This window comes from Arachis hypogaea, chromosome 8 (genome assembly GCF_003086295.3).
Source record: "Arachis hypogaea cultivar Tifrunner chromosome 8, arahy.Tifrunner.gnm2.J5K5, whole genome shotgun sequence".
Classification (NCBI taxonomy): domain Eukaryota; kingdom Viridiplantae; phylum Streptophyta; class Magnoliopsida; order Fabales; family Fabaceae; genus Arachis; species Arachis hypogaea.
The window spans coordinates 44,962,935-44,988,330 of NC_092043.1; the positions used below are offsets into that span (position 1 = coordinate 44,962,935).

At 30.7% G+C, this 25,396-nt stretch overlaps 3 protein-coding genes across 3 annotated transcripts; all 3 read left to right on the forward strand.

The window, feature by feature from the left end:
* The first annotated feature begins 2,353 nt into the window (after positions 1-2,353).
* Positions 2,354-6,090, forward strand: LOC112707722 (uncharacterized). Its single transcript, XM_025759631.3, has 7 exons — positions 2,354-2,737; positions 3,698-3,871; positions 3,957-4,049; positions 4,121-4,189; positions 4,876-5,082; positions 5,565-5,690; positions 5,796-6,090. The coding sequence occupies exons 1-7, from the start codon at positions 2,495-2,497 to the stop codon at positions 5,940-5,942; spliced, it is 1,059 nt and encodes a 352-aa protein (XP_025615416.1). The 5' UTR covers positions 2,354-2,494; the 3' UTR covers positions 5,943-6,090.
* A 1,825-nt stretch (positions 6,091-7,915) lies between these two features.
* Positions 7,916-10,216, forward strand: LOC112707721 (putative pentatricopeptide repeat-containing protein At3g08820). Its single transcript, XM_072201748.1, has one exon. It carries the CDS (start codon positions 8,043-8,045, stop codon positions 10,071-10,073), a length of 2,031 nt encoding a protein of 676 aa, XP_072057849.1. The 5' UTR covers positions 7,916-8,042; the 3' UTR covers positions 10,074-10,216.
* A 2,014-nt stretch (positions 10,217-12,230) lies between these two features.
* On the forward strand, positions 12,231-12,707 carry LOC112707723 (uncharacterized). The gene is made up of 2 exons (XM_025759632.2): positions 12,231-12,537; positions 12,691-12,707. Exons 1-2 carry the CDS (start codon positions 12,231-12,233, stop codon positions 12,705-12,707), a joined length of 324 nt encoding a protein of 107 aa, XP_025615417.1.
* Positions 12,708-25,396: the final 12,689 nt, after the last annotated feature.

Below are 25,396 nucleotides of genomic sequence, written 5' to 3' on the forward strand. Positions count from 1 at the left end.
TTTTTCTTTGTGATGCTCTTCTCAGCAATTCTCTTGACTGTCATTTTTTCTATAAAGAATAAAAAAATAGGTTAATGAGTAACAACAACATCAAGTGCACCTTAATTCACATAAAATGCACTGAAAATTACATCAAATGCACCGAAAGTATTTATTTATTACATCACACAATCTCAGTTCAAAAGACATGTAAATAAATCAAACATGCACAAAATAATATCAGAAGCACTACAACAACATTATTTTATGGGATAGTTGCAGTAATTCCATGAACAAATCCATCAAACATAGACAAAAAATACATGCAAATCACTTAAACATGCACAAAATGACACTAAAAATACTAAAACAATATTTTGTTACTTAGTTAGAACAAAAAGTGGACAACAATACAAATTGCACTTCTATTCAGGCAAAATGCATCGAAAATTGTTACTATTACTACATACAAACACTCAAACATGCATAAAAACACATTTAAATTCCTCAAACACATGTAAATATAGGTTAAAATATAAAAAAACACTACAATAATATTTTTACACTCACTTAACACAGTTTTCAACCAAATAAACAATATATGAGAACAGTAATATCTACTTTAATGCAAAAACACAAAATGAATCTATTAAATAAACGAAAATATGACTATCTAGTGTTTCAAGATTGAAATGCAAAAGAGAAAAATGAAAAAAAATGGACAATCAATAAACAGTACCTTCAATAATCTTTTATATTATGTTTCTGTGTTTCTTGGTGAAGATTTCGAATGTAGCTTTGAAATTTTTTCGAGTTTTTGCAAAGATTTTAAGAGATTATTTAGAGATTTTGAGCTATGTTTAAATAAGTTTGTTTCAGTTTTGACTTTTGATTGAGAGAGATGAAATATTTTTCATATTAACCTTTGTGCTACTGAACATTTGAACAGACGCGCGTTTATACGTTCTTTAATCTGATGTTAGTTTTTGTTAAATTTGGCCCAACTTAATTAGACTTAAATGATAAAAAAAACTGTATATATAATATAACTGTTTAAAAATAGTATAGTAAAAAAATGTTAAAAGATAAAGAAACTAATTTATCTAATATTATAAAAATATAGGAACAATTTGTCAAATTGTTTGATTAGAAACTAATTGATCTAATACAAATTAATTCTGAGACCAATTTAAAATCACTCTTATTTTATTGATGCATTTCTTCTATTTACTTAAATAGCGTTTTGTGTATATGAAATGAGTTCTTTTTATTTATTCATCTATTCTATTAACCTAAGTTACTTTTTTTTCCAAGAGTAAATAAATTAATCCAGTTCAATATATATTATATGTTTCCAGTCGTTCGTTTTAAAAGCATCCAATTCCAAACCAGAGTGCAGCTTTATAAAATTGAATTCTCTCTTGTTTTTTTCTTATTTGAGAATATAAAATATAATTTTTTATTATATATTATTTTATAGATAAAATTAAAAAATATATAAAATAAAAAATTATATTTTATATTGTCTATTAAAAAAATTAAAAAATTAATCGGCATTTAATTTTAAAAAAAATATAAGACAAGACATGAGAACAAAATATAAAGAATAGAAACAAAAAAATTAATAATTTTATATTTTATTTAATAATAAATTAAAATAAATTATAAAAATGTAATTAATTTTTTATTCAAAAAATAAAAAATATAATAATAAAAAATATAATTATTCAAAAATAATAAAAATAATAAAAATAAAAAATAAATTATATCTTTTATTAATATTTTTATATTTTTAATGAATATAAAATATATTAATTAAATAGTTTTAAATAAAATATTTTTATTTATATCTTATTTATTAAATACAATTTTATGGTTCTGTATTGGGGAGATATACATGATTATGACGACTTTCAATTTTTTGTTTTAGTGGGAAGAAATCGGACTCAGAATTTTTTGGTAGTACACAAATCAAACCCAAGATTTTCTGTCAGTACATAAATCGGACCTAAAATTTACATAAATCGAACCCAGAATTTTTTGCCACTCTATCACTACACAAATTATACTCAGAATTTTCTGCCAATACACAAATAAAATTCAAAATTGTCAGTACCTCTAATCGAACGGTCCAATTTATCTTACACAATTCTCATACCCTAAAAAAACACTATATACCTTCATAACTCTATTGTACACTAACTCTCCCTCCATATTAAAATTAAAAAGTTCAGTATTTGCATGTAAACAAAAGCAGTTACGCATACGAACTGTATATACACACGCAAGTGGGTAGTGGGTAGCTTCCTTGTTTTTTACTTTTTGGGTAGTGTGGGGCCCAAATAATAAGAAAAGAGTTGAACATTGTATGGCCATTGCACAGTCATCAAGACCCGCCACGCCCCTATAAGTAAAGCACAATGAAAAACAAGCGGAGATCCAAAACCCCACTCAATCTCCCGCCTTTTCAACACTCACAATTCACTAATTCACAAATCCCACGACACGCAAAGCAATGGACCTTCCTGTCGTAGATCTCTCTCCGTACCTCGCCGCCTCGCCCGCCCAACTCAGTCCCGAACTCACCGCCCTGTGCGGCGAAGTGAGCCGGAGCCTGAGGGAGACGGGAGCGCTTCTTGTGAAGGATCCACGGTGTTCCATTGAAGACAATGATCGCTTCATAGACATGATGGAGAGATACTTTCAGAGCCCTCAGGATTTCAAGCAGCGTCACGAGCGCCCCTACTTGCATTACCAGGTAATGCTCCCTACGATGAAGAATTTTTTTTGGGAAGAGAATGAAGACTAGTGTATAATCTATCTTCAAATATTAATAAAAATAAAATGATATATTTTTATAAATAGGTATTTAATTATCTATCAAAGAGAACTTTTATTCTCTTCAACATTTTTTCTCTCTGCCATAGCATGCAACTTTTTTTTTTAAGTTTAATTTTTAATTCTAAGGTTAAATGATCAATTTGGCACAAAAGATTTTCACTTTGATATTAGTGAAAAAAGTTTAGGGTTTAGACGGTCATGCAATCAGATTCATGAATTTTTTAGTGGTTTTGAAAATAGGTAATTTATGGTGATTTGGTATGCGGAAAACTCTCTTTTACTTAATGTATGGAAATTAAATTCGTTAAAGAAATTTGCCCTGACCACCAAAATATTAAAAGATGTTTGATGTTTGTTAAAATGCATTGACCGTCATCTTTTGTGGAATAAACCCTCCAGAGATTTCAATACTTTTGTATGTGAATGTTTGATAATTTGTTATTGCGTGTGAGCAATTGTAGTTGTAAAGTGTCTGGCACTTCTCAAAAATGAAAATTCCTTGCGTGATCCTTCAGAATTTTGAAAAATTCCTTGCTTAGCTATGCTGCATGCTAACCTCTGAACTAGACAAGATATGATAAATATTTGTAATTTTAGAGGATGATGTTAGAAGCTTTCTAATTGGCTAACATGACTGATGCTATTTAATATTTTTGTTACTTTTCAAGTATGAGTTTATTGTTGTAGTAGCAAGCATTGTGCTGCTAACTTTCTGATAGTTGACTTAAGGTTGGAGAAAATAGGATTCATACACTGCCTCAATTTTGTTTGCTTTTCTTTTCTTATTGTCGTCTGATAGTTTTGAATTTTGATGGCAAAGAGAATATACCCTGGATGCATGATAATCATGAACACTTTTTACAAATGGATTTGTTAGGTTGGGGTTACACCGGAAAAAGTAGAGGTTCCAAGAAGCTTGGTCGATGAAGAAATGCAAGAAAAACTGAAAGCAATGCCTAAAGAATACCAGCCACATGCTCCTGTTGGGCCTGATCTCAAATGGAGATACTTTTGGAGAATTGGTCCTCGACCATCAAATACCCGTTTTAAGGTCTCATGTCTGTCATTTCTTTCCCATAAAAGCTATGTGTTGTTAGCTTTTATTCTTTGTTCCTAATGCTATATGAATTTTGCAGGAACTCAATGCTGAGCCTGTCATACCTGAAGGTTTCTCTGAATGGAAAGAAACCATGGATTCCTGGGGAAACAAAATGATAGCAGCAATTGAAGTGAGTTGTTTAAGTGTTCTTTCATACTATTTCTCACGTGAGCTATCTAAATTTTGATATTTCTATCTTAGGTGGTTGCTGAAATGGCAGCTATTGGGTTTGGTCTTCAGAAGGATGCATTCACTTCTCTTATGAAGCTGGTGAGTATGTTTGACAATTAGCGAACCCTTTTCTGCACACTTCCCAATAAATTGCTTCCTGGTGGGTCTTTTTTCTTTTGGCCTGTTAGATGAACAATTGACAACAACACTAGACAACGCATTAAAAGCAAAATTAAGTAAAATGAGTTGATAAAAGAATTATTTGTCATACAAGAAATAATGTTGAATGCCAACTAGTAAGAATAAAGATTATCGAATCAACACTTCACTTGCAATTACACATCCTCAAGTTTCAAAATGCTCCCTTATTTTAGCAGTCTTCTACTGTAAGAGTTGCAAGCAAAGCATACTTTGATATTTATCCACTATTATCTGTAGTTATCTATCATACAAAAGATGCAAGATGTACTTATTTCCAAAGATTAAGTTGTCGTACTTTCCCACTACAATGACATTTGTAATTCAACAAGATTGAGACTTATGCTTTGATCTGGGAAAGAAAAATGCAAAGAAAGGCACATAGACCTTTGTTTAACCTCCAGAATGAGCTGGATGGTTTTCTTGTGGGCATAGATATATTTTCGAATTGTTTCATAATCGAATGATTCCTGCTTGGCAGTTTTTGAACTCTCAAACTCAGCAATGACTTCATCTTTTTCTAATTTGTTTTTTACAATTATCTGTGATTTCTATTCACTGAAATCTCTTGTATTGTCATGTACCAGGGACCCCATTTGTTAGCTCCCACAGGGAGTGATCTTCAAAAATATGGTCAAGAAGGAACGGTTCTTGCAGGATATCACTATGACCTTAACTTCCTAACAATACATGGTAAAAGTAGGTTTCCTGGTTTGAATATCTGGTTAAAAAATGGACAAAAGGTTGAAGTGAAGGTTCCATTAGGATGTCTCCTTATTCAGACAGGAAAGCAGGTATTTTTAAAATCACCTGAATCTACTGGTATTTCAATGGAAAGAATTCAAAGTTTATATTGCAACAAGAAACATTTACTTAGCCAACTTACATATTCTTGAACTATTTAATTTACTTGACTCAATTAACAGCTATATTCTATCACATCATAGAATGAGTATCTAAACTTTGGTTCTTACCAATGAGGAGTTGAGGACCCTAAGGCCCCTTGTTACGGTTAATATCCTTTTTGTTTTTGATACATTGAAAGCTTCTAAAAGTTTAATTTTCAATAAAATCTTATCAATTTTTGTAACCTTGAAAAGGGCGCTAAAGAAACTTGTTAGCAAAGTCCTTAAATTTTATATTGTTTTAGCCTCTAATTGTATTCTTGTTGCTTCTTGTGAGCACAAGCATTTACACAATTTTACATCACTCCATGATGAATGATATTGACTCTTGACATTATCAATGGCCTTTTCCACGTGACATCAAATTTCAGATAGAGTGGTTAACTGGAGGGGACTGCATAGCTGGCATGCATGAGGTAGTAGTCACAAATAGAACTGTTGAAGCAATCAGAACAGCAGAAGAGCAAAAACGTAGCTTATGGAGAGTCTCTTCAACGGTGAGTGAGGATAGAAAGATGAAATCTTTGATTGTAAGAGCTCATTGAAAAAAGAATTTGATGTAGGTTATATTGACTTGTAACATTTTTCTCTGGTACATGTAGTTGTTTGCCCACATAGCTTCTGATGCAGTTCTGAAGCCATTGGGACATTTTGTGGAATCGCCATTGGCAAGCAAATATCCACCACTTTGTGCAGGAGAGTATGTTGAACAAGAGCTTGCAGTGATCAATCTTAAGGGACAAAAATGACAGCTTTTCATGTTCGACAATTGTAATAATTTCATAATTAAATTGGGATAAATTATGATTGGTACAGATTATGGTTTCATTGTCTCGAGGAAAAACTATTTGTGGTTCCAATGCAACTAAATTATTTCAATACATAAAATTTCTTTTATATTTCAGCTTTTCGTCACCCTAAAGCATACAGTAAGTACAAAGTCATCAGGAAAGAGAAGTGCTATGAAAATGCACGCAATTCAAAGTGCAAAAGCAAAATGGTAGTATCCAATGAATTATGGCTCAAATGACCAAACACCCACATAGTTTCCTTGTACTAATCTAAGAGGTGGCGGACCCTATTTTTGGTTAAAAAAAAATGGTAGTAAATGTAAAAATAAGGAGAAAAGAGGGGAATTTGTAATTTTGCCATTTATATCTTCCCATCGGAAAATACATAGAATACAAGCAAGTACAGCGTGGCTTCCAGCTACCCTTTCTTCTCCTTCTCTTCAGTTCAGACTTCAGAGAGCTGCCTCCTGAAACCCTAGCTTCTCCACCACCGCTGCAAGGACTGCCACCGTCCGTCGAGCTCAGGCACCACCTTCCTCGTCTGGTCATCCGCCCTTCTTCATTCAACAATCGCACCCCCTTCCTCGAGCTCGGCATCAGTCCCTGGTCTTCGTCTGCTCCGTCGCGCTCAAGCACCACCATCTTCGTCTGGTCGTGGTGCTTGAAGTTTCCAACCCACCAATAGCAACATCTTCCTCGAGCTCGGTGCGTTGGAGTCTGCTTTTCGTTTGTCAGCCGCAGCTTCTTCCAATCCACCACCGTCGTGCTCGTCGCCTGCCCTCCGTCTTCGGTGCGCTTCTGCCCCTATGCTCAGACTGCTCAGAAGTCAGAACGAAGGTTTACAGTTCTGCTAGTGCTACTTATATTGGTTTGTTTTTTTTTTGTTTGAGTTCTTTATTCGTCGATTTAGGATTCTGCTGCTGCTAGTGTTGTTCAGATTGAATTGTTGAATGATTATTGGTTAGCTCTGTTCATTGCTACTGTGTTGTGTTGGATTTTGTTGTGCTGCACTCTGTTTTGTTGCTTGAAAATAATTTAGCTGAACTTATGTTTGTTGCTACTCCTCATTGTTAATCTTTGAAAAAGTTTATTAATATTTGTTAAAGTTATGCTAAAAGTATGCTCATTGTTAATTTTTGGAGGAATTTTTAATCTTTGTTGAAAGAGGAGTGTTAAGGATCATCAATTAGTCATTATTAGAATTTTTATTAGCGTGAGATTTTATCCAATAATATGAAATTTATTTTTCTTTTGTTAATTAAATATTAGTCAAATTTTAATAAAAATGCTAATCCTTTAAACTTTCTCTCATTAAAATTATGCTGAAATGATGCTCATCGCTAATTTTTGAAAAAGTTTATTAATCTTTGTAAAAATTATACTGAAATTGTGTTCATTGTTATTGCTCATTGTTAATCTTTAATAAAGTTTATTAATCTTCATTCAAATTATGTTAAAACTTTGTTAATTTTTTATTTTTTTTTGTTATTTAACTTTTAAATTTGTATTTTAATAAAATTATAAAATTTTAGTTAATAATATTTTAAATTTAGATAATATTTTAAAATTTATATTAGATTATAATTATATTTTAATATATTTATTTATATTTTATTTATTGTTTTATTATAAAATAATTTTTTTAGTTGAAAACCATATTTAAATCAGTTGAATTAATAAATCAGTAATTAGAATGATTTGTAATAAATCAGTGATGAGAATGATTTGATGACCGATTACGTTTCAGAACCTTGGATACAACTCGAAACAATTAAAATTTTAATGGCCAATATGATGCTCGAAACAAATTTCGGGGTCACGTTGAGTATTACTTCACTGCTACTATTTTCTGAATCCGTTGGTACTTGGTACTGGTAACTGCAGTACAGAGCTTAAGTTGTGTGGCACTGTACAGAGTTGATGCTTCGGGAAACTGTGCTGCTCCAGACGGCGACGACGTAACCTGCATTCGACATCGTTGACTTGCACCACCGCACATGCTATCATTGGCCTGTTTCTCTCTCTTGTCTTGAAATTGGTTCCTGTTGATGACTTCCCATGGCGGCTATGGAGCTCAAGCACTGCCTCCTCCATTGCCTCAACTCCTTCAACCACCTCAGGACCGCCCACTGCCGCCTCCTCCGCCTCTACATCGACCACGATAACTACCTTCTCAACATCATCCTCCAGTATTCATTTTTCTTTCGCAACGCGCCCTACGCCAAACGCGTCTTCTCCCAATCCAAGAACCCTAACATATACCTCTTTAACACTATGATCCGTGGAACGGTCTCCAACGACTCCTTCGACGACGCCGTTCTGTTTTACAACTCAATGCGCAGCGCCGGGTTCTTGCCAGACAACTACACGTTCACTTTTGTACTCAAAGCGTGTGCCAGGCTGGCGGATTTTCCGTTTGGCGTCAAGCTCCATTCGCTTGTTGTGAAAATGGGATTCGATTGTGACGTGTTTGTCAAGACAAGTCTTGTTTGTTTGTATTCGAAATGTGGGTACTTAAAGGATGCACGGAAGGTGTTTGATGATATTCCTGAGAAGAATGTTGTTTCGTGGACCGCTATTATCTGTGGGTATATTGGGTGTGGCCTTCACAAGGAAGCAGTTGGTTTGTTTAGAGAGTTGTTAGAGGTGGGCGTCAAGCCGGATAATTTCACTCTCGTTCGGGTTTTGTATTCTTGTTCTCAGTTAGGGGACTTGGCCAGTGGAGAGTGGATTGATAAGTATATAACTGAGAGTGGTTTCCATAGGAATGTGTTTGTGTTGACTTCTTTGGTTGACATGTATGCCAAGTGCGGGAGCATGGAGAAGGCGCGGCAGGTTTTTGATGGAATGGTTGAGAGGGATATTGTTTGTTGGAGTGCCATGATTCAGGGCTATGCATCCAACGGGCTTCCTAAGGAAGCACTTGACTTGTTCTTTGAGATGCAGAGGGAGAATCTGAGGCCTGATTGCTATGCCATGGTGGGAGTTCTTTCTGCATGTGCGAGGTTGGGAGCACTGGAGTTGGGGAATTGGGCTAAGGGATTGTTGGATGCTGATGAGTTTTTGTCGAATCCTGTACTAGGCACTGCCTTGATTGACTTTTATGCTAAATGTGGAAGCATTGCACAAGCGGTGGATATTTTCAGAATGATGAAGGGAAAGGATCATGTGGTGTTCAACGCCATAATTTCTGGACTGGCTATGAACGGACATGTTCGGGCCACATTTGGGGTATTTGGACAAATGGAGAAGTATGGAATTCAGCCAGATGGGAATACTTTTGTTGGCTTACTTTGCGGATGTGTCCATGCTGGTTTGGTTAATGATGGTCGACGATATTTCGATAGCATGAGTCATGTCTTTTCTTTATGTCCTACTATCGAGCATTATGGATGCATGGTGGATCTTCTATCCCGTGCAGGCTTGTTGGTCGAAGCACATAATTTGATCAAGAGTATGCCAATGAAACCGAATACTATTGTTTTGGGGGCATTATTGGGAGGATGCAGGTTGCATCGTGATACTAAATTGGCAGAACCCGTGTTAAAGCAGCTGATTGAGTTAGAACCATGGAATTCAGGACATTATGTTCTCTTATCAAATATATATTCAGCAAGTCGTAGATGGGATGAAGCAGAAAAAGTTAGGTTAACGCTGAACGAGAAAGGAATGCAAAAATTACCTGGGTGTAGTTGGGTTGAAGTGGATGGGGTTGTTCATGAATTCCTTGTAGGAGATACTTCCCATCCTATGTCACAGAAGATATATGAGAAACTTGAAAGTTTGTTTAAGGAATTGAGAGAAGTCGGTTATAGTCCGACTACTGAGTTTGTGCTCTTTGATATAGAGGAAGAGGAGAAGGAGTACTTCCTTGGCTGTCATAGTGAGAAATTAGCCATTGCATTTGCCCTGATCAATACTGGGGCAAATGACATCATTCGTGTTGTTAAAAATCTACGCGTATGTGGTGATTGTCATGAGGCCATAAAACTCATTTCCAAAGTTACAGGGAGAGAGATAATCATTAGGGATAATAACAGATTCCATTGTTTCAGAGAAGGTTCATGTTCTTGTGGAGATTATTGGTAACATTTTGTGATGTAGACTAGTATAGAATCCGATCTCATTGTTTGCTGCACTTCAAAAGTTGACAAAAGAGTTTCTCTTGCATATGTTCAAATGTTCTGCTAAACCTCCATGAACATTTTGACGGAGGAAAATGAAACCTGAGACTCTTGCAGGGACGGACCTTCAAAATTATGGTCAAGAAGGAACTGTTCTTGCAGGATATCATTATGACGTTAACTTCATAACAATTCATAGTGAAAGCAGGTTTCCTGGTTTGAACATCTGGTTAAGAAATGGACAAAAGGTTGAAGCGAAGCTTTCATTACGATGCCTCCTTATTCAGACAGGAAAGCGGGTATTTTGAAAATCAGCTGAATCTGCTGGTAAAATTTCAACTTAAAGAATTAAAGCCAATTTTACCTGAATCAAGTAGTGAGCATCTATCTCAAGTTTTTATCAATTGTTAGATTGAATATTTAGACTTTGGGTTTTGCTAATGAGTAAGGGCACTTTTTAAGGCTTAATAAAAAGTATGTTTTTAAATCTTCAGTGCACTGAATGCATTGAAGTCTTCAAAATGTTAAAATCTTACTATTTTTTGAAACTTTTACAAGGGCCTTAAGGGCGCTTAATAGCAAGAACCCTTAAAATTTAAACTGTTGTAGGCTCTAGTTTTATCGTCATTGCCTCTTGTGAGAGCAAATAATTTGAAATCTTTCTATGATAAGTGTCTTGACATTACCAATGGCCTTTTCTGTCCCTTGTTTTTACTGTTCCAAAATATGGATACAGTGGTTAACCGAAGGGGACTGCATAGCTGGCGTGCATGATGTAATTGTCAAAAATGCTATTATTGATGCATTCAGAATAGCACAAGAGCAAAAATGTAGCTTATGGGGAGTCTCTTCAATGATGAGTGAGGATAGAAAGATGTAATCTTTAATAGGAATAAGCAAGATCTTAATGATCATGGCACTAGTCTCTCCATCTTTGCTTCATTACATTAAGTCTATCTTTGATATTCATATTGTTTTTGCTTTGTTACTCCTCACTGGCTTCGTGGATCGTTGGCTTTCTCCTCCTTTAGGTGCAATAAAGTTGAATGTTGATGGTTGTTTGTTTGGTGATGGTACCTCTTAACAGAATTGTTGGTGCAAATTGGGTGCTGGGATTTGTTGGGAGGACTTCCCATGCAGACATTGCTCCGGTTGAGCTTGCGGCAAAGAGTGGGCTGAGCTAACCTGAAAGCATGGCTTCCGTAATATTGTGCACGAGATGGATTTCTGGGAGGCTTTTTTCTTGCGCCAGTGTCACCGGGCAAATGGGTCCATATGCTCAGGGGCTGATTTTTGCAATTCATAGGCTTCTAAGGCGTGCTTGGCAGGTTTGTTGCGTCTTGATTTCTAGGAATGCAAACAAATGTGCCAATGCTTTAACTTGTGGTGGTGCAGCGCAAAGGAATGACCTCCAAATCGTTGCGTTTCCTCCAGCAGTGGTTACGCAACTTCTGCGAGTTGATGCTTATTTGTTTTAGCCTCTAGCTTTTCTTTGTTTCTACCTTCTATACTCTACCAAAATCAAGAGCTTAATGAAATTTACTTTGGTGAGGGTTATATTGACTTGTAACATTTGTCTGCCACATGTAATTATTTATACATAGCATAAGATGCAGTTCTGAAGACATTGGGACATCTTGTGGAATCGCTACAAGCAAACCAATTCTCACCACTTTGTCAAGCAGGAGAGCGTGCTAGCTTGCAGTGATCAATCTCATTGTAGTAAGTTTCATACATTATAGTGTACAAAACTTTTCAGAAAATATGTAAAAAACATTAAGAACCATGTAGTGAACTATTTATGATTCTTGCATACATCTTGCTATGCAATTCCTAATGTTTTGTCAATTAATAAGGTAATTACAAATGTTGTTATTCACATCATTTAAACCCTTTAACTGTTGGTAACCATGCCCCAATAGCATTTGATGTTAATCTCTTAGACTCTTACTAAGAGTCTAGGACTATACCTTGTAATAAGCATGACCTTTAGTTAGAACAGCTATAATGCATGACATTTAGTTATTTATCATGTATAAATTCAAAATGTCTAATTGATTGCTTTGCTAGTAATAGCAGGAAGGAAGCTCTTACTGATAGAAAGGGCTAGAGCAATTAAAGGATGAAGCTTTTTGAATCAAAGGTTCCCTGGTTCTTTCTGGTTTTGTGTTGCGTCACAATTTTGGGGGCAAAAGGCCAAAGTACACCTTGCACAAGCACTTTCTTCTCTGCCCTAGTGCAGCTCTTACCTTGCAGGACAGCAGTTGCTCCTTTCAGCCCCATCCCACCTTCCGATGACTGCTGTAATGCCGTCATGGCATTAGGTCAACCGTGTTTGTGTTTTCTTGTGAATGGCCCTCCGATATCTGGTGTAGACCGGAACATGGCTTTGCAGCTTCCAGAGAAGTGCGCTGCAAACTTCGAGCCATGTAAATTCCCTCTTTCTTGCACATGCATTCAGATACATTATCTAGATAATCAAATAATTAACTTATAAACAATTGTTATAAATCTTAATGAAAAAATTGGTGATAATGCTTCAAGTTTGAATGATTAACCCGTTATTTTTCTTCATCATGCAGGTGATATCATGAAGTGAAGAGGCTAGAGACTAGAGCAGATATGCATTTTTAGACTCGAGTATTTTTATTAGGCGCCACCTTTGTAGTGCTTCTCACAATAAGGTTGCATGGGATTATGTGATGAATGAAAATTAGGTTGAGTTCAATCCATGTTGCTGTATGGTTACATAGAGCATCATGTGAAAACATAAGTCCTTATCCATCATGCATGTTCTTTCACTATGATCATTCTAATATATATATCTCTTACTCCACTATAGCAGCCATGTTCTGTCTCATGGTTATAGTATGCCTTTTAAATGTAAAAAATTCAGACAAGATTTGGTTAGTCTACGCTCCTTTTGTTCTTAAATAAATGTTGGTTGGACATCTCTCTCTAATATATATATATATATATATATATATATATAACAAAAATGGCATTAAAACATTAATTTTTAACAGAAATGTTATTTTGACAAATGGATTTCATGAGCACCTAAATGATTTTTCCTGTGCAAGCGTTGTGTTGATCAAAAGTTTCCAAATGGCCCATGCAAATTTGCATGAGGGGAGTGTGTGCGAAACAATTTATCGATTTATACCCGATTATTATAAGGTACCTACTCAAATGAAAATACTAAAAGCATCTTCTTACGAAGATTCTTGTGTTAAAACTTAAAAGTGTATTTTGTTTATTTAGTCACATTTTAAAAAAATAACACTTTTGTAATACATCAAAATCAAATTATACAATTTATGATCTAATGGTAAAAAAGAAGTATTTTCATATGAAGACAATTATAAAATCTTCATGATAGTATCTACTTTATTACAAATTCTTTTCATATGAAGACAATTATAAAATTTTTATGATAGTATCCACCTTATTACAAATCCTTTTAAATAACGTTATAATTTCCATGGTCTCCGGTGTGGAGAGATAACACCAGCATGAGATCAGACAAAACCCTGTATAGAGTTACACCAGCATTCTTGAAATTTTTTGTATCAATTGCAATCGGTGAGATTCAAATTTCCAGACATCTAAATGAAGAAGAAGAGATTATGCTATTTGAGATATAGGGCTTGTTTGGATGAGCTTCTAAAAAAAGATCTTTTTTTGAGTTATCTTTTTTAAAAGATCTTATAGAGAAGTAAAAGTAATTTTATGTTTGGATATCTCATGTAAAAAGGTCTTTTTATCTATCAATTATGTTTGGGTATAACAATATAAAAGTACTTTTTTGTTTATTTATTACATGAAAAACATCTTTTTTTTAAGGAAAAAAAAAAGATCTTTTAAAAAAAGATGTAAATTACAGCTTCTCAAAAAAGATCTTTTTTTGATTTTACTAGTGCTTTTACTTCTACTACTAGAAATTTGCCAAACACGTTAAAAAATAAAAAAAGATCTTTTTTCATTGAAAAAAGATCTTTTTTTAACAAAATAATGGCGTCCAAACATACACATAATTTGTTGGCAATTTTAACTCCATCTAAATTGACCTATGAGTAATGAAAGAAAAGTTTGGGACAAAAAGTCCATTTTAAATTAGGCAAAATACTTTAATGTGTTTCTCATGGACCGTGTAAAAAATTTATCAATTTGTCAAAAACAAAAAAGTGACTTGAAAAATAACCCCATCTCTTCTATCACAGCATCACAGATTCGCACGGACCAATTTTAGGAATTTGTTTGCTTGATCTTAAATAAAAGAAAATGATAAATAAGTTCTTTATTTTTTTATAATAGAAGACAAATCTTTCACCAAATTAAAATACAATTCCTTGACTTTTATAAATAGGAGATACATAATTCCTCTCGTGACGGTTTAAATATGTTATAGAGGAATTTATATGTTTTCTATTTATAAAAGTTAAAAATCTATTTATAATTAAATTTAATAAAAAATTTATTTATTTTTGAGTTAAAAGATCAGAAACTTATTTATTATTTTTTTTAAATAAAAAGTATGTTTACAGTCTACAAAAGACGGGTTAATATTCAAATTCGTTCCTGAAAGAACACGCGATTTTCATTTTCGTCATTGAATGATTTTTTTAATCAAATTAGTCCTGAAAGATAAACTGTTAGTCAAATTAGTTCTTCCGTCAATTGGATAATGAAGTGTCACGTTAAGTGCTACGTGCATGATGACGTGCCACGTGGCACGCCACGTGACAGGTCTGCGACACATGACATGCCACGTGTCACTTGACATATAAAAAAGTTTTCTATTAGTCAAAATAGTCCTTGAAGTCCAGTTGTAAGTCATTTTCATCCATCAAATTTTAAAAATTAATCAAATTAGTCCTTATATAGTTTTTTTATAATATTAAATTTATAATATTTTTTTATACTACTAATTTTAATATTATTTTTTAAACCTTAATAAACAAAATTCTCTTTACATAAAATAATAAAAATAATTAAATTTTATAAAATTATTTTGTCATTTGTAATTTAAAATTTTACATTTTCAAATTATAATTTTTTATGTGAATTTTTTTTATTTAAATGAGTTTATCAAATTATTGTTGATTATATATTTAAAATTTTAATATTTTAAATTTTACTAAATAATATAGTAATTAGTTTAAATCTTTTAAATTTTTTAAAATTATAATTTTTATTATTATTTAATTTATATAGTAAAACTCAATAATTGAAAAATGGTTTATGGAATCACTTTTTAAATCTTAATATTCTAATATAATTTTTTAAATATTTCATTTAAAACAAAAGGAATTTTATTTTACGAAGCATATCTATTTATATAATGTACTAGTGCGGAGTAGCCTGTGTTATGCATAGGTATAATATTTACTATTTCATTTTATCTCATTGATTTGTGAAATTAAAAGAAAAATTATATAATCTATCTCAAACATATAAAACACACAAAAATTTATTATGATATTTGCACGTATTACGCTTAAGAAGCAATTCATTTATAAATAATAATTAACCAACAAATTTTCAATATTTTGTAAAGTTTGAAATTGAAGCAAAATTTATGGATCTTCTTGAATTTTGATTCTAGTATCACTACCATTACCTCCTATATATAAGTAATACCGTAATGGAAAAAAAGATGTAGTAGAAAAAAAAATAGTGGTATAACTTTGTTTAGGTTAACATACATAAATTTTGATTTTGAGCATATAACTTTGTTTAGGTTAATAAATACATACATTTCAATTTTGAGTATATATATTCTAGTAAAATATAGTAATGTAACAAAAAAGGTTTTAGAATAGAAAAGAATAAGAGTGATTTTGAGAAGAATTAAAAGAGAGAGATAATTTTATGAAGAAAAAATAAAAAAAATTATATAAATACTAGTTTGACTAATTTTTTAAATTTGAATGATGAAAATGACTTACGTTTGGACTTTCAATGATTATTTTGACTAATAAAAACCTTTTTTATATGTCAAGTCAACGTGGCATGCCATGTGTTACTGACCTGTCACGTGACGTGTCACGTCATCATACCACGTGGTACTTAACGTAACACGTCATCATCCAATTGATGGAAAAATTAATTTGACTAACAATTTATTTTCTAAAAACTAATTTGATTAACAAAATAATTCGAAAACAAAAATAAAGATCGCGTGATCTTTCATAAGACTAATTGAACAGAGATTTGTAAAATACATAGTCGTTTGCATTCCTTACCATTTTGTTGGCACCAACTCTCGTTAAAAATTAACATATTAATTTAGTGACAAATTTTTTTCATGCGTATTTAAAGGAATAATTATTTTGTTTTATTTATTTATATATACGTTATTATTATATATAATAATTAAGATAAAATTTTATAAATATTTGTAAATTTATTTTTTTTAATTTTATTTTATTTAAAATAGATATAAAAATTTAAATTTAAAATTTTTTTGTATAATTTTAATTGCTAAAATTTTTTTATTCTATTTTATATTCAATATTTTAAATTATTTTAAATTTATTTTTTTAACTTTTAATTTTAATTTTTATTATTTTTTTTATCATTTTCCATACGCATATCTATCATTTTTTTTTATCACAAATTATTATATTGGCTTGTTTTCTATTCCTTCTTTCTTTTTCTTATTTTCCTTTCACCTTCTCTTCTTCTATTGCGGTTAATCACTATCGTTAGGGCTACACACGGATTGGATCGGATATAACCTATAATTCTATCTTATATGTATTGCACTCATCGGATCAGATCGGATACAATATCCGCATTTTTTCAGGCCAGATTCGATCAGATCGGATCGGATATCGGATATATCAGCATAATTCAAAAAGACTGTTTTAAGATTCTATTTGGCTATTTTTACAAAAAAAATGTCAATAAAATCTATTTTTCATCTGGTTCAGCCTATTTACTCCTAAAATATTATCAATAAAAATTCTCTAGAGTAACAAAAAAAATAATAATAACACAAAATATAAGTTTAATTATTCTAAGTTGAAGTACAACATAAAAATTAAAAACAAGATATTATAAAATTCATAAAATAATTCACAAAAATTCATATCACATTAGGGTTTACTTTCTTAATTTATGCTATTTATATGAGACGTGTGGATATGTGGATCTGCAGATCGGTTTCGTGGATATTACGGCCAAATCCGCAATCCGATTTTACCATAGTGCAGATCGGATAATATCCTCAAAATTCAGATCGAATGTGGATAATTACCGCGGATATGCGGATATTATCCGATTCATGTGCAGCCCTAACTATCATGTATTAGGTTATAATTATTATACTCAAAAGTAAATACTACTTTAAAAATAAATAAATAAATAAATAAATAAATAATTTCATAACTCTTAACTAAATCATTTACACTCCTATAAATGTAATAAAGAAATAAATTTAACTTCTTTTATTATCTAATGCATACAAAGTTATATTTTTTATTTATGATAAAGTTAAAAATTAATGTTAACGACATTAATACATTTTTGGTTTAATAAAATTAAAATAAAACACAAAAAATAAGCATAAAAGCTAAAAAAATAGAGGCATTCAGAGAATAATAATGTGATTTTTATGTCATTATGCATAAAAACAGTATGATTTATTATAATATATTTTTTTGTATCACATCACAAAAAAAATAAAATTTATGTATGGTTTTTATTACTTATTTTAATTATCTATGATTTTTAGATTAAATTTTGGTGTTATTGAGTCATGCATTTTTAGACACAAAAATATCTATCGAGTTATTTTTTATTTTTTATAGGAATGTATCTATTAAATCATAACTTTAATAGTTAATATAAATTTTAAAAAATTGAATAAGTTCATATTTATTTTGGTTACATTTAAGAATGAATCATATGTTTTTTTATAATCAAGACTCAAGAGTCAAAAATTTTTTTCTATATCATTACAATGTTGAGAAGATTTTGTACGATAGTCTTATATATATTCAACAATTTAAAATAAATAAAAAATAAAATAATTAAATAAAAATTTTTATAAAAATTAACGGTAAAAAAATATTTGATCAAAAAATAATAAATTAAAACTTATATGATCCAAAAGTAGAAAAAAAAGGAAAAAAATATAAATGTTGATTAAAAAAAATTATAGTGTAATACTCTCTAGAATAAGGAAGAAAAGAACATGAGTGTAAGCTATGTGTAAAATAAAGAGGTAATCAAAATCATTAATGAAAAAAATTAATTGATAATTACAATTTTGATTAATTTTTAAGATTATAGTTATATTAATTATTATTTATTAATAGAATTAAGATGAGAAAGCGGAGATTGGACAATAAATTTATTTTTATATATTGTTATAAATATTTATTTACTACTTATTAACTCTCAACTATTCAAAAAAATAAAAACAAGCATGTGTTAAAATAAAATGAAAAATATAAAATTTAATTTATTTCAAGAAATATAGAATCTATAGGTGGTATACTGATTTTTTACGTCCATTATATCTAATAATTTGTGTCTTCTTATTTTTATTAATAATAAAACTTTTTAATATTTACATTAATCAAATAAACATTTTATTTTTTAGTTATTTCTAATGATACTCAATTAATAGTTAGGCTAATTCTCTTCCACAAAAATTATACCAAAATTTAATTTTTCTTAACATTTCTTTTCATGGCACGGACACTATACTAGTTAGGACTATATAAACCTGTTTTTGGTTAACAGAATATTTGATAAGAACGAAGAAGGATTAGTCATGCATTTTGAATTTCTTTGTTATTTGATTGTGTTTGAAGCCTTGAACTGATAATTTATTTAATAAATATTTTTTTTGTGTACTCTCAAGAGTACCATTTATATGGTCAGTTTTTATTAAAATTTTAAATATTTATTATTTTAATTAATTTTATAATTATTTTTTTATTACAAAACAAATATAAAAAGTTAGAGTGTTTCACTATTTATATACATTATGGGAGAATAAATATGTATTTAAAATAATAGTAAGACATTTATGTAAAATATTTTGTCAAATATTTTAAAAGTTTTTGTTACTTATTTAAATAATTTGAAATTGATATTAATTAAAATATTTTGTTCTGTATTATATAGAGCATTATTTATTTTGTTAATTTTTATTAAAATTTTAAATATTTATAAATTAAATTAATTTTATGATTATTATTTATTATGAAATTAATAAGGGGTGGTGGCGCAGTTGGTTAGCGTGTAGATTTTTTTATATATTTAAATTATTTAAAATTAAACATAGTTAAAATATTTTTATGTACTCTACAGAGTACTATTTTTATTGTTTGTTTTTGTTAAAATATTAAATATTTATTATTTAAATTAATTTTATAAAAATTATTTATTATAAAATAAATATAAGAGCCAAAATATTTCATAGTTAATGTACATGTAAAGAGAATATTGCAGGGAATATTAGTACAAAAAGGGTGATGAATCATGCAATAAAACAACACATCAAAATTGGTTTTTAGAATTTTCTGTAGTATAGTTTGAATATTCAGCAGCTTTTTATGGTAATAATTTGTGGGGTTGAGTCTTTTATTTTTAGTAAAAAAAATAAAGGGTAATGGCACAGTTGGCTAGCACGTAGGTCTCATAGCAGATTTGAATTTTCTATTTTTGATAAAAAAAAAATAAAGGATGGTGATTTAATTAGCTAGCACGTAGGTCTCATAACAAATATTTTATAACTCAAAATATTCAATTACTTCAAATTTATTTTATCAATGAGTTATAACTCAAAATATTCAATTAAAAAGTAGCAAATTCAGATAAAAAAAATATGTAAAATACTTTGTGAAATAATTTAATATATTTAAATTATTTAAAATTAAACATAGTTAAAATATTTTTTATGTACTCTACAGAGTACTATTTTTATTGTTTGTTTTTGTTAAAATATTAAATATTTATTATTTTAGCTAATTTTATAAAAATTATTTATAATAAAATAAATATAAGAGCCAAAATATTTCATAATTAATGTACATGTAAAGAGAATAAATATGTTTCCAAAATACTAATAAGATATTTATTTAAAATGATATAAAAAATATTTTAAATATATAACTAAAATAGAAACAAACAATATTCCTAAGTGAGGTGAATATTCACTTATCCTATTCAAGAATCATTGATACGTTGGTTGTTTCTAAAAATCTTAATTATAGTGTAAAATAAATAAAGAAGATATATAAAATAAAAGTGGGAGTAGAAAATACAAGTATTAATATTAGTCAATAATAATCTCATTATAATAGAAATAATTTATGTATCTATATTAAAAGAGAGAGAAGTATATAAGAGTATTATAGTAAAAAGAGAAGACAAAGAATGTTTTTATTGTTGTGTGTAATAGTCAGAGGCTTAAGCCTCTATTTATATATGTATATGAGGTAGTTTTTTCAACTTCATAGTAAACGTAGTTATCCTTGAAGCTATATTTCATGAAAAATGGGCATCCATGTAAGATGTGATAAAGTATCTTTATCACAACACTCTCCTTGATGACCATTTAAAATTATGTCTCGTTAAAACCTTACTCAAGAAAAATTCAATGGAAAAAAACCTTAGTGAAGAAAAAAGAGTACAAAATCCTTTGCATCTGCATAGCCAACTAATTGTGACTTGGATCCATAGGGATAAAACAATCTCATATCAACCGTTCTATGAAGATATCGAAAGATTTGTTTGACTCTATTCCAATGTCTTCTGGTTGGAGAGTAACTATATCTTGCTAGTAAATTCACAGCAAATGATACATTGAGTCGTGTATTATTAGCAAGATATATTAGTGCTTCAATGGCACTAAGATATGGTACTTCAGAACCAATGATATCTTTATTTTCTTCTTTAGGATGGAATTGATCCTTTTCCACATCCAAAGATCTTACGATCATTGGGGTACTCAAGGGATGTGACTTATCCGTATAAAATCTTTTCAAGATTTTTTTGTGTATGTCGTTTGATGAATAAAGATCCCATTTTTTATATGCTCGATCTGCAAGTCGAGACAAAATTTAGTCTTTCCAAAATCTTTCATCTCAAACTCTACTTTTAGAGTTTTTATAATTGTCGTAATCTCTTCAGGAGTTTCAATGATATTTAAATCATCAACGTACACAGCAATTATAATGAATCCAAATGCAGTTTTCTTTATGAAAACACACGGGCGTATATCATCATTCTTAAATCCGTTTTTGGCCAAATACTCAGTAAGACGATTATACCACATTCGTCCAGATTTCTTTAGACCATATAAAGATCTTTGCAATTTAACTAAGTATAACCCCTGCGAATATTCATTGGATGGTTTAGATATCTTCAGTCCTTCAGGAACTTTCATATAGATATCACGATCTAATGAGCCGTATAAATAGGCTGTTACCACATCCATTAAATGCATGTGTAATTTATGATATGCAGATAAACTGACCAAATAACGCAATGTTATCGCATCCACTACAGGAGAATACGTTTCTTCGTAATCTATACCGGGCCTTTGTGAAAAATCTTATGCCACAAGTCGGGCTTTGTAGCGCACAACTTCATTTTTCTCATTTTATTTTCTCACAAATACCCATCGGTATTCAACAGGTTTTACATCTTCTAGTGTACGAACTACAGGTCCAAAGACTTCACGTTTTGCAAGTGAGTCTAGTTCAGTCTTCATGGCTTCTTCCCATTTTGGCCAATCATTTTTTTGTCGACATTCTTCGATTGATTTTGGCTCAAGATCCTTACTTTCATGCATGATATTTAATGCCACATTATATGTAAATATTTCATTGACAATTATCTTATTTCGGTCCCATTTCTCTTTTGTAAAGACATAATTTATCGAGATCTCGTCATTTTTACAATTTTCAGGTACCTGAACATCTTCTGGCGTTAAAACTATATCAGAATTTTGGACAGCTGCATGTGTTTTTACTATGTCTTTGTCAACAGGAATAGTATTTACCTCTTTTCTCTTTCGAGGATTTTTGTCTTTGGAATCGACAGGCCTGCCACGCTTCTGGCGTGTATTTGCTTCGGTGTCAATTTGTCCAACTTGGACATCAATTCGAATTGGGACATTTTTCGCTGGTATATAAGACTTGGTTATTCTCTTTGTATCGAAAAGTGCATCAGGCAATTCATTTGCTATTCTTTGCAAATGTATAATCTTTTAAACTTTTAGTTCACATTGCCCTCATCGAGGATCTAAATGCATCAACGATGATGCATTCTAATTAAGTTCCTTTCAGGAAGCTTATTCTCCTCCCTAATGTTGAAAATTTTGATTCATCAAAATGATAATTTGAAATTAGGATTTAAATACATCTCTAGTTTGTATCTCAAGATACCTCACTATAGAGGGAGAATCATATCCAACATATATCCCAAATTTTCTTTGGAGTTCCATTTTGGTGCGATTAGGTGGTGCAATGGAAACATATATCGCGCACCCAAATATTCTTAAATGGGAAACATTTGGCTGCTAGCCAAAAACTAATTGCATAGGAGAGAACTGATGGTAACTTGTTGGCCTCAAACGAATAAATGTTGCGGCATATAAGATAGCATGCCCCCAAATCGAGGTTGGGAGATTTGTTCTCATAAGTAAGGGTCTAGCAATTAATTGGAGACGCTTAATAAGTGATTCTGCTAACCCATTTTGTGTGTAAACATAAGCTACTGAATGTTCAACACTTATTCCATTAGCCATACAATAAGCATCAAAAGCTTGGAAAGTAAATTCACCAGCATTATCAAGACGAATTGCTTTGATTGAATTTTCTAAAAATTGTGCTTTTAATCGAATAATTTGAGCCAGTAATCTCGCAAACGCCAGGTTGCGAGAAGACAATAAGCACACATGTGACCATCTCGAAGATGCGTCTATTAGGACCATAAAATATCTAAAAGATCTACATGATGGATGAATAGGTCCACATATATTGCCTTGAATCCTTTCTAGGAATTCAGGAGACTCAAATCCAATATTTACTGGTGATGGCCTTAAAATTAACTTCCCTTGAGAACATGCAGCACAACAAAATTCACTAGATTTAATAATTCTCCGTATCATGGTTGTTTTCGGATGACCCAATCGGTCGTGCCAAGTTATGAATTCATTTGGACTAGTAAACTTCTGGTTACAATGGCATGTGATTCAATTGCACTAATCTTGGTATAATATAACCCAGATGAAAGTGATGGTAATTTTTCTAATATAACTTTCTTATTTGAATCATGAGTTGTGATACATAAATATTCATGATTTTTCTCATTCATTGTCTCAACATGATATCCATTTTGGCGAATATCTTTGAAACTCAATAAGGTCCTCAGAGACTTAGTAGACAATAGTGCATTATTTATTAAGAATTTTGTTCCTCCGGGAAACAAAATTATAGCTCTTCCAGAGCCTTCAATCACATTGCCTGAGTCAATAATAGTATTAACATATTCTTCTTTTGGCACAATATGGGTAAAATATATATCACTTTTGAGAATGGTGTGCAAATTTGCGCTATCCCCAAGGCATACATTTTCATTATATATTCTTATTATTTTCTTCAAAGACAAATAATAATAATAAAATGAGTAGTATGGTCAGTTAAATTGAATACTTGATTGGAATTATTTTTTTAAGAAACACTGTACATAAAAATAATGTCATATACTAAAATTTTATTTTAAAATTTGACACATTTAATAATTTCAAAATTCATAAACATTAATATTTCATTATTTATATACATCACATTTGAAACTTAAATGAAACTTAACAATAAGTTCTTTACATTATTTATTTTACATAAATACTTAACAATCCCACATATTAAACTATTCCATCATTGATCAAATGACCAATATTTCCTTCAGAGTCCTCACAGAAGTTAGATACATCATAATGAGTGGTGGAATTTTTAACAACATCATTTGAAACGAAATTTGTCTCCTTTCCTTTGTCGTCTTTTTTTAAAAATGCTTGATAAAGATCGACTAGGTGTCTTGGTGTACGACAGATACGCGACCAATGACCCTTTCCACCACAACGGAAACACTTATCCTCTATTGATTTATTTTGCACATAATTTCTTTCTTTATCCCACTTTTGGTGAGATCCTCTCTTGTGAACATGATTTGTTTTTCTTCCATAATTTTTCTTATTACTAAAACCTTGTCATTTACTTTAGGAAATGGGGCGGCGCCAGCTGAGTGCGCTTCATGATTCTTTAAAAGTAATTCATTGTTGCGTTCAACAACAAGAAGGTAAGAAATTAACTCAGAATATTTTTTAAATCCTTTTTCTCGATACTACTGCTGCAGGAGCACATTCGAGGCATGGAAGGTCAAAAAAGTTTTCTCTAACATATCATTATCAGATATCTTTTCCCCACATAATTTCATTGTGAGGTGATTTGAAATATTGCAAAATTATATTCATTTATGGATTTAAAATCCTGCAGACGTAAGTGCGTCCATTCATATCGAGCTTGAGGAAATATCACCGTTTTTTATGATTATACCTTTCTTCAAGGTCTTTCCAAAGATCTGCAAGATCTTTTAATGTGAGATATTCATTTTTCAATCCTTTATCAAGATGACAACGAAGGAAAATCATGACTTTGACTTTATCCTTCTGGAATGCATTATTTTCAGCTTTAATGGTATCTCCAAGATTCATTGAATTAAGATGGATTTCAGCATCTAATATTCATGATAAATAATTGTTTCCAGATATATCAAGAGCATTAAATTCAAGATAAGAGAGTTTCGACATAATAAAAATTTGTTACCTGAGTCTTCCTAAAAATTTAATCAGAGTTTCGTACTGATAACGTATTGTAAAATAAATAAAGAAAATATATAAAATAAAAGTGGAAGTAGAAAACACAAGTATTAATATTAGCCAATAATAATCTCACTATAATAAGAATAATTTATGTATTTATATTAAAGGAGAGAGAAATGTTAGCATTGTATAAAAAGAGTATTATAATAAAAGAGGAAAGAAAAATGTTTTTATTGCTGTGTGTAATAGTTAGAGGCTTAAGCCTCTATTTATATACGTGAAATAGCTTTTTCAATTTCATATTAAATATAATCATCTTTAAGAACCTATATCTCATAGAAAATAAACATTCATATAGTCACCAAAAAAAATAAACATTCATATAAGATGTGATAAAGTATCTTTATCGCAACAAATTATGAATTTTCAAGCGTATA

Bases quoted from the DNA above. Each gene is read 5' to 3' on its own strand.
- LOC112707721 (XM_072201748.1), top strand. From the start codon at position 8,043: ATGGCGGCTATGGAGCTCAAGCACTGCCTCCTCCATTGCCTCAACTCC.
- LOC112707722 (XM_025759631.3), top strand. From the start codon at position 2,495: ATGGACCTTCCTGTCGTAGATCTCTCTCCGTACCTCGCCGCCTCGCCC. The intron at 2,738-3,697 runs GTAATGCTCCCT...TGGATTTGTTAG, and splicing joins GCCCCTACTTGCATTACCAG to GTTGGGGTTACACCGGAAAA. The intron at 4,050-4,120 runs GTGAGTTGTTTA...TTTCTATCTTAG, and splicing joins AAATGATAGCAGCAATTGAA to GTGGTTGCTGAAATGGCAGC.
- LOC112707723 (XM_025759632.2), top strand. From the start codon at position 12,231: ATGAAGCTTTTTGAATCAAAGGTTCCCTGGTTCTTTCTGGTTTTGTGT.